This window comes from Salmo salar, chromosome 11 (genome assembly GCF_965601325.2).
Source record: "Salmo salar chromosome 11, fSalSal1, whole genome shotgun sequence".
NCBI lineage: Eukaryota > Metazoa > Chordata > Actinopteri > Salmoniformes > Salmonidae > Salmo > Salmo salar.
The window spans coordinates 19,763,259-19,778,779 of NC_138301.1; the positions used below are offsets into that span (position 1 = coordinate 19,763,259).

Sequence of the window (15,521 nt, forward strand, 5' to 3'; positions counted from 1 at the left end):
TCCCTACAGTGAAGCATGGTGGTGGCAGAATCATGCTGTGGAGATGTTTTTCAGCGGCAGGGACTGGTTGACTAGTCAGGATCGAGGCAAAGATGAACATCCAAAGTACAGAGATATCCTTGATGAAAACCTGCTCCAGAGAGCTCAGGACCTCAGACTGGGGTGAAGGTTCACCTTCCAACAGGACAACGACCCTAAGCACACAGCCAAGACAACGCAGGAGTGGCTTCGGGACAAGTCAAGTCTCTGAATGTCCTTGAGTGGCACAGCCAGAGCCCGAACTTGAACCCGATCGAACATCTCTGGAGAGACTTGGAAATAGCTGTGCAGCAACACTCCCCATCCAACCTGACAGAGCTTGGGAGGATCTGCAGAGATGAATGGGAGAAACTGCCCAAATAAAGGTGTGCCAAGCTTGTAGCGTCATACCCAAGAAGACTCAATGCTGTAATCCCTGCCAAAGATGCTTCAACAAAGTACTGAGTAAAGTGTCTGAATACTTATGTAAACGTGATATTTAAGTTTTTTATTTGTAATAAATGAGCAAACCTTTCAACCTGTTTTTGCTTTGTCATTATGGGGTATTGTGTGTAGATTGATGAGGGGAAGAAAAAATATTTAATACATTTTAGAATAAGGCTGTAACGTAACAAAATGTGGAAAAAGTCAAGTGGTCTGAATACTTTCCCGAAGGCCCTGTATGGTCAGCTAGAAGAGCTGATGCTACATTGTCCCAGATGGAATCCCATGACCTCACCCATGATCTCCATCTGACAGCATGGAAAGGCAATCCGCAGGCAGAAAGCACCAACCCACAGAGCACCCGTAAAAAACACACATAAAAAAGAGAGCGAGAGAGAAAGAGTGTGTGTGAGAGAGAGAGAGAGAGAGAGAGAGAGAGAGAGAGAGAGAGAGAGAGAGCGAGAGACAAAGAGCAGACCGCGGCTGGGATCAATGGCCATTCCAAGCTGTTTTTATGCGAGCCTGGACGTTCGATTTCACCATACTGTACAGGTTTTAACAATCATACCTGTTTTTTAAATTACATCTGCCCATCTATGACTTGGCTAATGACTAATCCATTTGCAAACACTGGCTACTCATTTTATGCCTGTAATATCAAACAAACCATCCCATCACTGGTGCTTTCACAGCACAGCACAGGTGTCTCAGTTACCTGCTATTGTATTAGATAATAGTTCTCATAACTTTGCTATTTAAAGACACTTGACTCGTGACTCCGACAGAGTATACAAAAACTGAGGCAGAGCTATAGTACACAGTATATTAGGTATATCTCCTGAAGGTTATTCTGAGCTCAGGTAATCCAGTGCATGTTTCAGAGGGATGAGTGCACAAGCTATCAGTTTCCAGAGGAGGAATTCCAGAGATGTGAAGTATGTACCTGTTACAGCTGGCCTGCCAAGGCAGAACAGCTAAAAGGAGCTAGCCAGAAACACACACTCCCTTAAATACACACATACCTGTATACGCATTATACTGTAAATCATCTTTTCTTTGAGAACAAAATAATTATTTAACCACTAGCTGTTTAACTAATGTTCTGGAATGTTTCATTTATTTAATTTGAGTTATAACCGACACTCTCATTAGCATGGTTGCTCATGCGCTTACATTCTTGATAAGAATCAAAATAGGTTTCATGTCCATACCACATGAGCCATCAGCTGTGACTTAAACCCCTCCTCAGTTACACATGCAGCTCCATGCATTGAGACTGGTAGTGGAGCACATTTAATGAGAAGAAACCCAAGTCACCTTAACACCTCACATAATTTATAACAACACCAGTGTCAGGTTGTATTAAGATTTGGTCTAATAACAACCAACCAGGCAATACATGGTCTAAGGCAGTAAACACTGACCAATAACTTAATAAGTGTGCCCATTACTACATCAGCCAAGGCCATAGAAACTGAGCAATATAGTACATACTGCTAGACCAGTAAAACACAAAACAATGACGTGATGTCCATCGTTATTGCTCCACACAGCCTCTAGCTATCAAAAAACAATGGGAAGCTGACGACTCAAAGGAAAGCAATGGGAGGGCTAGGAATGACACGTAATGCAGTTAATTACCGAGAGAACTGAAGGAAACCAGGAAGGAAGCCCTCAACCCCTGATAAGCAGACATTACACCTCAGAGCTGGACAACAATCTAAGAAAACCATATGTTCCAGCATCCCGCCAACAACTTTGCCTCTCTCCAGCCCTCATAACTCGCTTGTACGATCTCAACTCTATGAAACCTGGCTGTTTCTTCAGACAGCGGTGCCAAAGCAAAGGGACACGGTTAAAAACACTGCGTTATCTGGCAGGTCGCAGTGAATGTCATTCATCTAGAGAGGAGAAAAGAATGAATTTACACAGAAGCAGGTACTGGAGAGGTGAAGCAGCTGTCTGCCGTCTGGAGGCCTGTCTGACCCACGCAGTGTGTGTTAACCACATGTCCTCTTGGACTTGGAGAAAGATTTATCGGGACACACTTCAGACACACAAAGCACAGAAATAATGTCTGTCCAGCTATTTGAAGTTTGACATGCAGTATGTAATCCACTTGGCACATAATAGTTTGACCTCATCCAGCGACACATTCCTGTCTTCATTTCACACAAATAAATGAGCAAATAGCTGACAAACGCAGTGAACTCTCGCCATGTAAAAAGATCCCACACAAAGAATGCTCTGATGTTCTTAAATCAACATTGAAAAATCTTGGAAACACTGATGCCATATTCAATGCAATCATTACACCAATATACCATACAGTAACATGAGATCCTCACAATGTGATTGAGATTAAGACCCGTAAGGTGAGAAGTGACTGCACTCTGAAGGCAGATTTTTTTGGTAACTGACATTCCCCCAGACAGTCAGACAGACATTCAGTCAGCAGAAGCAATTGGATCCAAAGATCCTGTTCCATATTTCAGAATGGTACCGAGGGGTTTATATGACACTGTATAACCACAGGGAAGGAATAGTGGAGCCGGTAAGGCAGCTTTCAGGGAAGTCATGCTCAGAATACACAGGTGTCATGTTCCAGAGGAAAACAGCACATGTCCTGGAGGATAGCCTGACATCTGTATAAGACCACTCTACAAACATAAATACACTGTGTTGCTGACCACAATGAGAACAGCTCCATCAGTCCTGAAGGATCTGTGCCACTCTTCAGAAAAAGGACTGCTGGACTCTATCCATGACATTTGGTGACCATTTATTGTGATCATAGACACAATAATAGAGTGCTTAGGGGTTGTTGCTCTGTAAACCCAATTCTGCTTTAATCCTTACAGTAATTTCAGGGTAAAGAAAGTCATGACATGCCTCCAGCCAGTGGTGTAAAGTCATCTGATATGTGAATGTGTCTGTTTTCCTGTCCAGATCAAAGGGATGGAGAGCTGCCACTGTGAAACTGCCTTTGCTGGAGGTTAAAGCACAAGGACTGACTCAAACTGTCACACCCTGATCTGTTTCACCTCTCCTTGTGATTGTCTCCACCCCCTCCAGGTGTCGCTTATTTTCCCCAGTGTATTTATCCCTGTGTTTCCTGTCTCTCTTTGCCAGTTTGTCTTGTATGTTTCCAAGTCAACCAGCGGTTTTCCCGTTCTCCTGCGTTTTGCATTCTCCTTTTTCTAGTCTTCCCAGTTTTGACCCTTGCCTGTTTCTGGACTTTGTACCCGCCTGCCTGACCATTCTGCCTGCCTTGACCACGAGCCTGTCTGCCACTTTGTACCTCCTGGACTCTGATCTGGTTTTGACCTTTTTCCCTGTCCACGACCATTCTCTTGCCAACCCCTTTGGATTAATAAACATTGTAAGACTCCAACCATCTGCCTCCTGTGTCTGCATTTGGGTCTCGCCTTGTGCCTTGATACAAACTCCTTTTAAGTTCCCTTAATGACCAATTTCTGAGCTTGTACAAGCCAGGGGGAACTTGTTCATGTAGTCTAGTTGGCGATTTATATCCTAATGATGACTGAGGTGGTGGTTTAAGTTGGCAGAGCGGGGTCCTACTGAAAGGATCAACCATTTTAAACCATGCATAAATCCTGCAAGTGATTTGCTTTCTGAGCCTCAACCTCCCACGTCCTTTTTCTGTGCTGGAGCTGTTGCCTGGAAACATGTGCTCACTTCCACAGAGTGGCTCTAGGAAGGAAATAATGCGAAGAGGATGAAGAAAGTTCACACAGTTCTGCTCTGGGATATTGTGAATAAGCCTACAGACAGACCAGTCAGGCTGGAATACGGTGCTCATTTGGAATGATGTCTGCTGACTGACAGAGCCAGAAAAGTTTTGTTGATTTCAGCTTATTTTTCTTCTTTACTGTAGTGAGCCCTGAGAGAGTGACATAGCTCTGAATCCAAAGGCTTGGTTCATTTAAAACTAGTTATACTAGTTAAACCAGTTATACAATTAGATTAACCTATTTTGTATCTAATACATGTGTTTATTCCTTCACAACTAGGATCTTGCTGGGCCCAGCACAGGTCTTCTGGTGCCAGTGATGTGGGAAAGGAGGCTTAGCAGAGACAGCTCAGAGGTGAGTACAGTGGAGGTAGGAAGAAAACAGAGACACAGTTGTGCGATCTTAATTTGAGCCAGTTTGCTACAGCAGGGAAAGTATCCTGCAGCAATAGGAAATGTGAATTATTAAGTGGATGAGGGCTGGTGTGGCTAATGGTGTGGCTAAAATGCCAGGGCTGAATTTTTGTCCCAGTCCACCCCTGAAGCCTCGGCACAACCACTAATTACAAACTTAGAAGATGAAACTGGCTGCTGGCAGCATTTACATCTAAGTAAATTTTGACTAAATTACAAGAACAGCAGGTTCATGCTGAGATTGGGAAACTCCCTTAGGGGGGCAATTTCAGATATTTTGGCAACACACTAACTCTTGAGTTTTAACAACATTTGGGAATTTTCATGCAGACACATTAAAACATAATAAATCAGCGTGGATTTGATCTTTACACACCCACCCCCTCAATTAGACTAACTGTGACGTCTAGAGAGAGACCATAAACCTTCAGCATCTTTACATCTCTACATTCACTCCTGATATAAAGCCTTGTGATCTTTCTATAAATCTGCTTTTGGGGAGAGCAAGTCAAACCTGATGATTTATTCTTATTCCAGACAGCATAGGTATGGTGATAAAACAAGAGAAGAAAAATGAAGGAAGTGTACGGCTACAGATAAACTTTTGATTTAATGTCTGTTGTATACACTGCGCAAAAACATTGGCACTGAAGTAATCACATTTCTTTATGTTGTATAGTCTTGGGAAAAGGTTACATATAGAACCAAAAAGGGTTATATCGCTTGCTTCTTATATGGAACACCTAAAAGTTATATACAGTAGACCAAAGAACACATTTTTCTATGAGTATACTCCCATGGCTAACAGCAAGTGTATAAATCTTTCTGAACAATATTATTTTTACTGTTCCTTAACTTCAGTTGCTTTATAACACAAGAAATACTAACAAGATAGAATATTCCTGAGGAAATTCCAGCAAGACAGGAGAAAAATATTGTGTTTTTTGTTTGAGCGTGCAATGTTTATCGAATCCAGGGAGACAGAGTACTTAAATCACACATGGACAACCAATACCTGAGACAGATTCAGAGACAGACATGTGGTGTATTGAGATGTTGACACATACTTTATCAGTAAGGTAGTGAATCACAGAGTAATAAAGCAGGACTTTAAGTCTTACAGCAGTGTGAGGAAGAGCGTGCCATGTTTTCAACCGGCACAGGATGCACAGGAAATTATTGCTCATTCAAGAGGGGGTGGAAAATTACACGACTGTATGATTGCTGCTGCCTTCTCAAAATGTCCTTACTGAGTCACAGCTGCTCTCTCATGGCCAGATACTCACAGTGGCCTGTTTTCTAGAGTGACTTTGAGATCAACATAATCAGACAGATACGCCCACATTCTGTAGGTACACTTTCAAGAGTACCAAAATGAAAATGGACAATTCCATTCAGATTTCAGTAATCCAAAATGTGTGCTTATAACAGATTATATACTGTATCTAAATACCTTACAGATGTCTCTGAAACGGATCTGTGATCATCTGACCATGTGTGCTGTAACTAATGTGCCTCACCTGGGACAAAGAAAAATATAGCCTACTGTACAGTATTTATTATTTAAAGCCACAAGTTCAAAATCAAAATCAAACACAGGTTAGTGAGTAAGCTTAGAAATTCCCATAATTCTTATGAAAGGGGAACATTAATTCATCTGACAGAAACAGCAGCGCTAAAGCAGACAGACAGTGTCACAATACCTCTCCCTGTGTATTTGTGCCCCCCCCCAACGACACGCAAAGGGCCGTAAAGTTGTGTAACTCTGTATTTCACCACTAAAAGCTGCAGGGGGAGAAAATTCTCACTGGCTTGTGTAGACAGTAATATCTGTTGATATAAATACAATATAATGGAGCCTTTACAATATACTATGATTAAGAAAACAATAATCAAATAATAATATCGTTTTCCTTACTGTTTAATCATTGTCTTTCTCTTAATGTAAACACAATGTAAAGAAAATACCATGCCATGGTGGAAGCCTATACCATTGTAGAACTCAGCCAGATACATCAAGCGTAAAGGCATAGCCTGCCAGAGAACGTGAGGGGGGTCAAAACTGAACATATTTAAAAGAGATCTTAATACACACCTTTTTAGCTTTGCTTTTCCTTAGGGTGCTTTTTCAGTCTTTCACTTTGTATTGTTATTATTTTGTTTTTTATCCTTTTATGTTTGTGTAGGAAATATTTCTGTATCTATTTTCAGAGTTTTTTATTTATGTTTTTTCCTGTGAAGCACATTGTGTGGTATTCATGTCTGAAATGTGTCAATTAAATAAATCTTCATTTCAATTGATAAATGAATCCAAAATTGTGGCCAATTCTAATTTGGCGTAAACATAGTCTCACCTGAGACAAGTGATGATTGAAGACTAAATTATTATCTCTGAGTATTCAGGCTGGAACATTTTTCACAACCTCTCTCATATATGGGAGAAGTTGTGACAAAAGTTCCAGCCTGGATACTCAGAGATAATAATTTAGTCTTCAATCATCACTTGTCTCAGGTGACAATCACGCTACTCAAACTAGTAGTACAGTGTTAGTAATTTACTGTTTCTCTCTTATTAATGTAACTCAATGTAAGTTTAAAGAAAATACCATGCCATGGTAGTAGCCTATACCACCGTAGAAGTCAGTCAGACACATCAAGTATAAAGGCTTTTAAACCTGGATTATGGTGGAGACACATACATCATTATTATAATGGTTGAACACACAGAGCTATCTTTTCAGAATATGTAGACAAACCAGATGTTTTATTGTCCAGTTCAGACACACAGGCTCTTACTGTATGTACAGGAATCTGTATCTAATCCTATCAGAATGTATTTATTTGAATACTAAAGCAAAGAACATGTACAAATCCCACAGCAGAGAAACGAAATCAATTCATCAAATAAGATTCGATTTTACAACCTTGAATGAACTATGTCACAGTGTTCAGCCTCAACTGTCATGTTGCTCAATTGTCTAGACATCTGCCCAGCGGTCATTGATTTGTGAAACATGCGTAATTGGAAGTGTGATTTACCTTAGTTTACAGAGGAGAAAAAATAAATCAACTGGTCCAGTCTTCGCAGTTGATTGAAGAGGGATATTCAAAACCGTAATGACCGGTCAAAGAAAATGTATCTAATCGAATTTTCGCTGGCTATATGTGTCGGTATGTCTCTTCCAGTCACTCACTCTAAACTACTACTGGGCTAAATTACTGTCTCACTACCACAGTACCTCCCGTCTATTGCATGAGGGCGGTGCTGGAGATTACAAGACCCAATGGTAACTTCTGATACACTGTGCTCGAAATTTAAATTAGAAAGGCTTCATTACAACTGTAGACACAAATACTTTACATGTAGCCACAGTGCAAAAAAATTACAGCATAGATAGTAGTATACTCTGATTGTTTTATGGAGAATAAAGCTGGATTTAAGTTTAATGGGTATTTTGCTAATTAAGCTACAAATAAATTAACCAAATGGAATATCGGCATATAGCCTAAATCATGATGTATATCATTGTAATAATTCAAATACATTTTGAGGCACAAGTTGGACTCAGCAAGTGATTGAGGCACGTGCACAGGCTCTAGCACAAACATATCTCCAGCTGTTCAGTGTCCAGTATAATGTTTCAAGAACAAACAAACAAAACAAAGAACTTGCGTCAAATTACGCAAAATTAATTGATCCATAATAGGCTACATTTGGCATTTACGCAGTGAGTAAACATGGACTGCTTTAAAGTATTGACTGTTTCTTCCATTACATAAAACGACACGTTCAAATGATGGCGATGACATGGTCAGTTAATCACCGTCACACCTCTCTGCTCCAACGTCATCACAAGCCTCTCCATACCAAGGAGTGACCTCTCTAAAAAAAAAACTGGTCTCAGACTAGACGTAACATAGTAAAGTTAAATCCGGGACACTCACATTAGTATAATATGTTATGTTTGGTATGGTTACACAAGATGGTTACTTAGTCGGGTGGTTGCTCGGGGTGGTGGGTGGGTGTTTAACCCATACGTCTAGCAATTATGGTTTCATAGCCATAAACCTTTAAACTAGGCTACTCCACAGTGGTTTAGACTAGGCTACTGAAAATATATTCCATGCAAATGAGGCCATCTAGCGGTAAATGGGCGAAAACATGCGACAGAGCCATATTATGCATCCACGTTTACGCAGTCACAGCAGACTATATTACTGTGTAGCCTAACTATCACAACTTTAATACATTGTAACTAGATCTACTAATTGTGAAATATAATAACAAGTGAATTATAAACTTCTAATTGAAGAGTAACAATAAAGAGTCGTCGCCAACATTACACAGATCTCATTACGCAGATCTCATTACACAGATGTTCCAACGTTAACCCGGGCTCTAGGCAAGTCTGCTCATTGCTCAAAGACGAGCAGTCAGCCCATTGCGGTGTGCCACCATCCCTTCTTCATTGGCGCCATCCTCCCACAGCCTGCTGCGGTTGGCCCAGAATAGGCCCGTCACTGGCGTCACTATGAAAGGTAAGAGCATCGAAAACGTATCACCATGGCTTGCACCTGTCAATTACGCTATAGCCTACAGTGGTCGCATAACTTGGGACAAAATAAACTACAACTTTCTCAAAATATAAATACATGCATAAGGCAATATTATAGCCTATCCTCCCCCCTCTCTTCGGACAGAGTGACCCAGCAGCAGCAGCATCACCGCACACACCCAGTGCGCAGATGGGACGTCCAAATAACCTAATTCATTCTGATGCCTTTTTTGCGCAGCAGCAATGATGTTGTATTTCTCTCTTCTAACTCTGAGCCTAACGTCCATCCATGGCATCCTCCTTCCTGAATCTGCCAGGCCCGTGGTTTTGGACATCAACCAGATCCCTGAGGATAATTTGGCACAAGGACACACGACATTAAACGACATGTTTGAGGAGGTAGAGCAACTGACGGAGGACACGCATAATAAACTGGAGGACGCGGTGCACCAGGTCGGTTAATGGTTAGGTCTACTCAGATGTATATTTGCAGAGCTTTGATACAAAATAAATTAGCCTATTATGTCCCATAACACCCCTTTCATTTGTATGATTTTTAATGTTATGTAAAATGCAACAGATAATAGCGCAGTACACTCTTATTATATCATTTTAGTTGATCTGAAACCTTTCTGTTAAAGTAACCACAAGTTTAACTTGAGACATAAATATTTATTAGACTAATAAAAACAGTTGCCCATGTGGGTTGAGATGAGTCTAAGTCAATCTTAACATGCACAGTGTGTAAAAAAAACAGTGGTGACCTCAATGCAGCGTTGATCTTTTGCATCAAACCTCTTTAGATGGACAATGAGAGTGCCAAGTCCAGCTTGCATCCCAATAACCTTCCCTCAAATTACCACAACGAAAGCACTTCTGAGACTGTGGTTGAAACTCAATCCATCCACACCATAGAGACAGTACACAAGGTACAGTAGTAGTCACACGCAAATGCATTTTTGTACTGTATTTCATTCAAAACTAGAATGCTGAAATGCTATTATGAATTGTAATACTGTATGGTAGTAGTATTTTGGCATCCCACATTTGTCATGAAGATTGAAAGCAAAATTGCAGAAATCCTACAAAAGTGATCCTAACTGGAAATGTGTCTCTCTTTCTTTAGGAGACAGACAACAGAACAGGAGAGACCCATATCACCGGAACAATTATCCAGTCCAGTGGCAAGGAAAATAATATTAATCATGTGAGTCAACAACAATCTTTGGAATTTCCCTCCATCATGATTTACAACAGATTTTTTTTTTAAACATATATTATCCACAATAACTTGAACACTATAACTCTAACTGGTGTTTTGTGTTTAATAAAGACAGTGGGCATAAGATGAATACAATGCCATCCTTAATGCAAGTCACAATTCATGAAAGATTTAACAACACATGGGCTGTTTCCTCTTTCTGTGCTGTTCTGCATGCGGCCACAGCTGCTGTCATGTTTGGGAATCTCATTTCTCTTTCCCCATGCCCTGTACGCCTCTCCAGTCTCAACTGTGCTGTCTCATGCTCAGTAAGCCAGGTTAAAGCTACGTCTTATCCAGGCAGAGTGACGTGCAGGATGGTGGCTGGTTGATAAGCTCTCTTCAGAGCTGCATCCTGTCTGTACATTAATTATATATGGCAGCCACATCTCAGCCCTGATGAGTCTGCTGATCAGGCAAGATAATAGCAAAATAATCACAGATCAATAAAGCCAGATGTGTGCGTGAGTGCATGTCTTGACCAGTATACAGTAGTAGGCCTTTGGAGACAGACACTTGATTACTGCTATAACCGGCCTCTGACCAGGACACAGTGCAAGAAGCGCTCAATTCATCTTGTCAGCAAAAGTCTGAGGGGTTTTTAGTTATTTGTTTTTGGGGGTTTTAGTCACAATATCTAGCTGGATAGTTTTGAACAATAACTGTGAAATGTCTATCATTTGATTCGGTGCTTTTGGTAAACATTGCGTGTAGTCATTTTCATAACATCCTGCACATTAAACATACATTTTCTTTATTGCAGTCACAGGTTTTAATATTTAGTTAAAATAATAGACAGTCTCAGATCATGCCATTCCTACCAGTCTTTTCCTTAAGATATGTGGTAGAGAGACAAGTGAGAGGGAATTTGGACATATATTGGGACAAGTAGCCCATTGTCCCAGTTTTAACTTTTTATTCAGGTCACTTTAGGCACAGATACACTACTGTTCAAAAGTTTGGGGTCACTTAGAAATGTCCTTGTTTTTGACAGAAAAGCAATTTTTTTGTCCATTAAAATAACATCAAATTGATCCGAAATACAGTGTAGACATTGTTAATGTTGTAAATGACTATTGTAGCTGGAAATGGCTTATTTTTAATGGAATATCTACATAGGCGCACAGAGTTCCATTATCAGCAACCATCACCACTGTGTTCCAATGGCACGTTGTGTTAGCTAATCCAAGTTTATCATTTTAAAAGGCTAATTGATCATTAGAAAACCCTTTTGCAATTATGTTAGCAAAGCTGAAAACTGTTGTTCTGATTAAACAATCAATAAAACTGGTCTTCTTTAGAATAGTTGAGTATCTGGAGCATCAGCATTTGTGGGTTTGATTACAGGCTCAAAATGGCTAGAAACAAAGAACTTTCTTCTGAAATAAACACCAGTCTGAACGTCAACAGTGAAGAGGCGAATCCGGGATGCTGGACTTTGCAGAGTTGCAAAGAAAAAGCCATATCTCAGACTAGCCAGTAAAATGAAAAGATTAAGATGGGCAGAAGAACACAGACACTGGACAGAAGAACTCTGCCTAGAAGGCCAGCATCCCGGAGTTGCCTCTTCACTGTTGACGTTGAGACTGGTGTTTTGTGGGTACTATTTCATGAAGCTACCAGTTGAGGACTTGTGAGGCATCTGTTTCTCAAACTAGACACTCTAATGTACTTGTCCTCTTGCTCAGTTGTGTACCGGGGCCTCCCACTCCTCTTTCTATTCTGGTTAGAGACAGTTTGCGCTGTTCTGTGAAGGGAGTAGTACACAGCGTTGTATGAGATCTTCAGTTTCTTGGCAATTTCTCGCATGGAATAGCCTTCATTTCTCAGAACAAGAATAAACTGATGAGTTTCAGAAGAAAGTTATTTGTTTCTGGCCATTCTGAGCCTGTAATTAAACCCACAAATGCTGATGCTCCAGATACTCAACTATTCTAAAGAAGGCCAGTTTTATTGCTTCTTTAATCAGAACAACAGTTTTCAGCTGTGCTAACATAGTTGCAAAAGGGTTTTCTAATGATCAATTAGCCTTTTAAAATGATAAACTTGGATTAGCTAACACAATGTGCCATTGGAACACAGGAGTGATGGTTGCTGATAATGGGCCTCCGTATGCCTATGTAATTATTCCATTAAAAATCAGCCGTTTCCAGCTACAATAGTCATTTACAGCATTAACAATGTCTATACTGTATTTCAGATCAATTTGATGTTATTTTATTGGACAGAAAATCAGCTTTTCTTTCAAAAACAAGGACATTTCTAAGTGACCCCAAACCATGAATGTAAATATTGGAGGAGAACGTGCAACAACGTATCACATCCTCAAAAATGTACTTTGAAGTTATTTTAAGTTTGCAATAGTACATGGCTACAACATCTGAATTTCACTTCAAGACTACCATGTTTAATTTAGCCAATTTTTCCAGTACAATCTGTTTTCTAGTGCAAAACTCTGGATTGTGGGCGGCTTTGGTACCATATAGAGACCATCTGCATGTTTATCTGTGAAGGAGGGTGTGTCTTGAATGTCCCCTTTTCCCCTCCTCACAGGAGTGTATTATTGATGAGGACTGTGAAAAGGGGAAATATTGCCGGTATGAGACGCACCGATCCAAGTGTCTAACCTGCAAAGCCCTCGACGTGGTAGGTCCATTTCATGGTTATTAACAGTGTCACACACATTTTACACACCCTGACACTGAACCCATCTAGAATGTATTCATGCAGACCTATATTTCCCAGGGGACTTTGACTCCTTCCTAGTTCCTACTTCAGACCATCTCCAGTTTTTGTAACAGTGCTTTAGTGCACACATGCACACACACAGCAATCACAGAGCAGCAGATTGCTTAAACAATATGATGCAGCTGCTTCTGCATTGTTACTGCATTGCAGTGTTGCCACAAGTGTAACTGGAGTGTTTCATGAGGGAGAGCTTCTCCCCTCTTGGCTGTGCATCAAAGCATGTGTCTGATTGAATAAGAGCTCCACCTCTCTCCCCCTCTCTCAGAGGACAAAGAGAGCAGCAGGATGAGAGGTAATGAGAGAGCCTACTCTACAGACACAAACAATGTAATTGAATTTAAGACCAATGTTTTTGGCAGGGCAGAGTGGAAATCCATCCACATAATACTGTAGATACTGGCTTGCATTCAAAGTCAAAGGTATGCTGAGAATAGCTAAGGGTTTTCCAAGTTGATAAGGCCTGTGTTAATGTCCTGCACAGAAAAACACAGTCATATGTCAAGCAGCACACTATAAATTAGATCCCACTATTGGTTCAGATTGCACAAGTAGCAGGAATTTGCTGCACCTAGAGAGCTTATGAGAGTTACACGAGACCGGTCATGCCATTCCATGACCATGGGGCTTATATGATGCCATGCATGTCATCTGACAGTTTGTCACTGTGTGTGTGTGTTCCAGCCCTGCAAAAAGGATGAGGAGTGTTGTACAGGACATCTGTGTGTGTGGGGCCAGTGCAGCCAGAACGCCACTAAGGGGGAAGCTGGCAGCATCTGCCAATACCAGAACGACTGCAGCCCAGACCTCTGCTGTGCTTTCCATAAAGGTACAGGCCACACACAGAACATAATTCCTCTGCTAAATTATACACCATGAGTCATTCTACATGAAATTAACATCATCTGTGGGGAGCAAAATGGGCTCCTTTCATTTGGCTATGACTCAGCCAGAATAAAACCTACAGGGATTGCTTTGACATCCAAAAAAGGGAGGTTTCAAATTGCGATACCACAAAGCCTCTGTTCTCAATGTAATTGTCGCTAGCCAATTATTATAGTCATGAAGTCAAGTGAAGCAGTGCGCATTGAAGTTTCAGATAGTTAAGTGATCATGTGAAAACCCATAACCTGCTTTCTCTTCTAAGCACTGTCCATATACTGTACTCCTGTATTAAAGTTTCTGTAGTAATGTCACTTACCTTTGTCACTACCCATCTCTCTCCCCTTACCTTGTGGTCAGCTCTGCTGCTCCCTGTGTGCACGGCCAAGCCAATAGAGCGTGAGTGCTGTCATGGCTCCTCCAACCACCTTATGGAGCTGTTGTCCTGGGACATAGAGGGCCAGGGACCAAGGGAACACTGCCCCTGTGCTGGTGACCTCCAGTGCCAACATATCGGGTAAGAGTATATATGCTGCAAACCTGCAACATTTATATTCAATTTAAATGAAGGCATAAGTCATTACATTTTTGTAAAAAAACACTTGGTAGACAAAAGCCATAGCGATCACTCAAAATGCTGTTGACCCAGGATGATGCTACAAATTGATATTTCCTCATCTCTTTGACAGACGAGGCTCCCTGTGTCTGAAAAGACAGAACTCGAGTGAAGAGGACCTGACAGACACACTTTATTCAGAAATTGACTATATTGTCTAGGAGTACCCATGCAGCTCAACCTTTTCAGGCCTGTAGACAATCAGATAGAGGGGTCTCCAGTGATTTCAGCCTAGAAAATGAGGTTGCTCACCTTCTCACAAGGCTTACATGTAAGATTCTTCCATCTATAAACTTGTCATTGTTTATTCAAGCCATTGCAGTTTTTTCTATCTGCTTGAAGTTAACCAAAGCTCTAGATGTTACGTAACACCATGTATGTATTAGACGGAGTTTACATTTTGGGGTATTTCCCCGATTCCTAGATGTTCACGCTGTTCAAAGGTAGTGTGTATGATGACTACACTCCAATTCTGCAATAAGAGTTCGTGTTTTAACAAATATGTACTTAAAGCATACCCCATCCTGCTCTCACTTATGTGCCTACCTTAAGGATGCACCGTTGAGGCCCTTTGCTCAAAGGAATTAAGTCAAGTTTGGGATGAAGAAAGAATAAACACAAGGCACTGTATACATGTGAAGTAGCTTGCTTAGTCCTGGTTTTTGTTTTAAATAGTGGTTTAAACAAGGACAGATGAAATGTCTGAATATATGGAGCACTTTGACAGGTCAGCTCATCATGCCCACAACTTAGTAATGGAAACTATAACCCAGACACATGCAGCTCGCACAACTTTTGCGCATGAGAAAATAAAAGGCTTTGAAAATGTAG

General features: G+C 40.9%; 2 protein-coding genes across 3 annotated transcripts in view; one reads left to right on the forward strand and one right to left on the reverse strand.

Moving 5' to 3' along the window:
- Window positions 1–7,874, reverse strand: part of LOC106562102 (F-actin-monooxygenase mical2b) — a 47,794-nt gene extending 39,920 nt beyond the window's left edge. For both annotated transcript variants that reach the window (XM_014126691.3, XM_045689125.2), the window contains exon 1: window positions 7,670–7,874. The gene's annotated coding sequence lies outside the window, so the exon portion shown is untranslated. The remainder of the gene's footprint in view (window positions 1–7,669) is intronic.
- Window positions 7,875–9,215: 1,341 nt separating this feature from the next.
- Window positions 9,216–15,520, forward strand: LOC106562112 (dickkopf-related protein 3). The gene is made up of 7 exons (XM_014126710.3): window positions 9,216–9,639; window positions 9,990–10,115; window positions 10,313–10,393; window positions 13,001–13,093; window positions 13,877–14,021; window positions 14,435–14,591; window positions 14,764–15,520. The coding sequence occupies exons 1-7, from the start codon at window positions 9,430–9,432 to the stop codon at window positions 14,849–14,851; spliced, it is 900 nt and encodes a 299-aa protein (XP_013982185.1). The 5' UTR covers window positions 9,216–9,429; the 3' UTR covers window positions 14,852–15,520.
- Window position 15,521: the final 1 nt, after the last annotated feature.

Bases quoted from the DNA above. Each gene is read 5' to 3' on its own strand.
- LOC106562112 (XM_014126710.3), top strand. From the start codon at position 9,430: ATGATGTTGTATTTCTCTCTTCTAACTCTGAGCCTAACGTCCATCCAT. The intron at 9,640-9,989 runs GTCGGTTAATGG...AAACCTCTTTAG, and splicing joins TGGAGGACGCGGTGCACCAG to ATGGACAATGAGAGTGCCAA. The intron at 14,022-14,434 runs GTACAGGCCACA...CCTTGTGGTCAG, and splicing joins CTGCTGTGCTTTCCATAAAG to CTCTGCTGCTCCCTGTGTGC.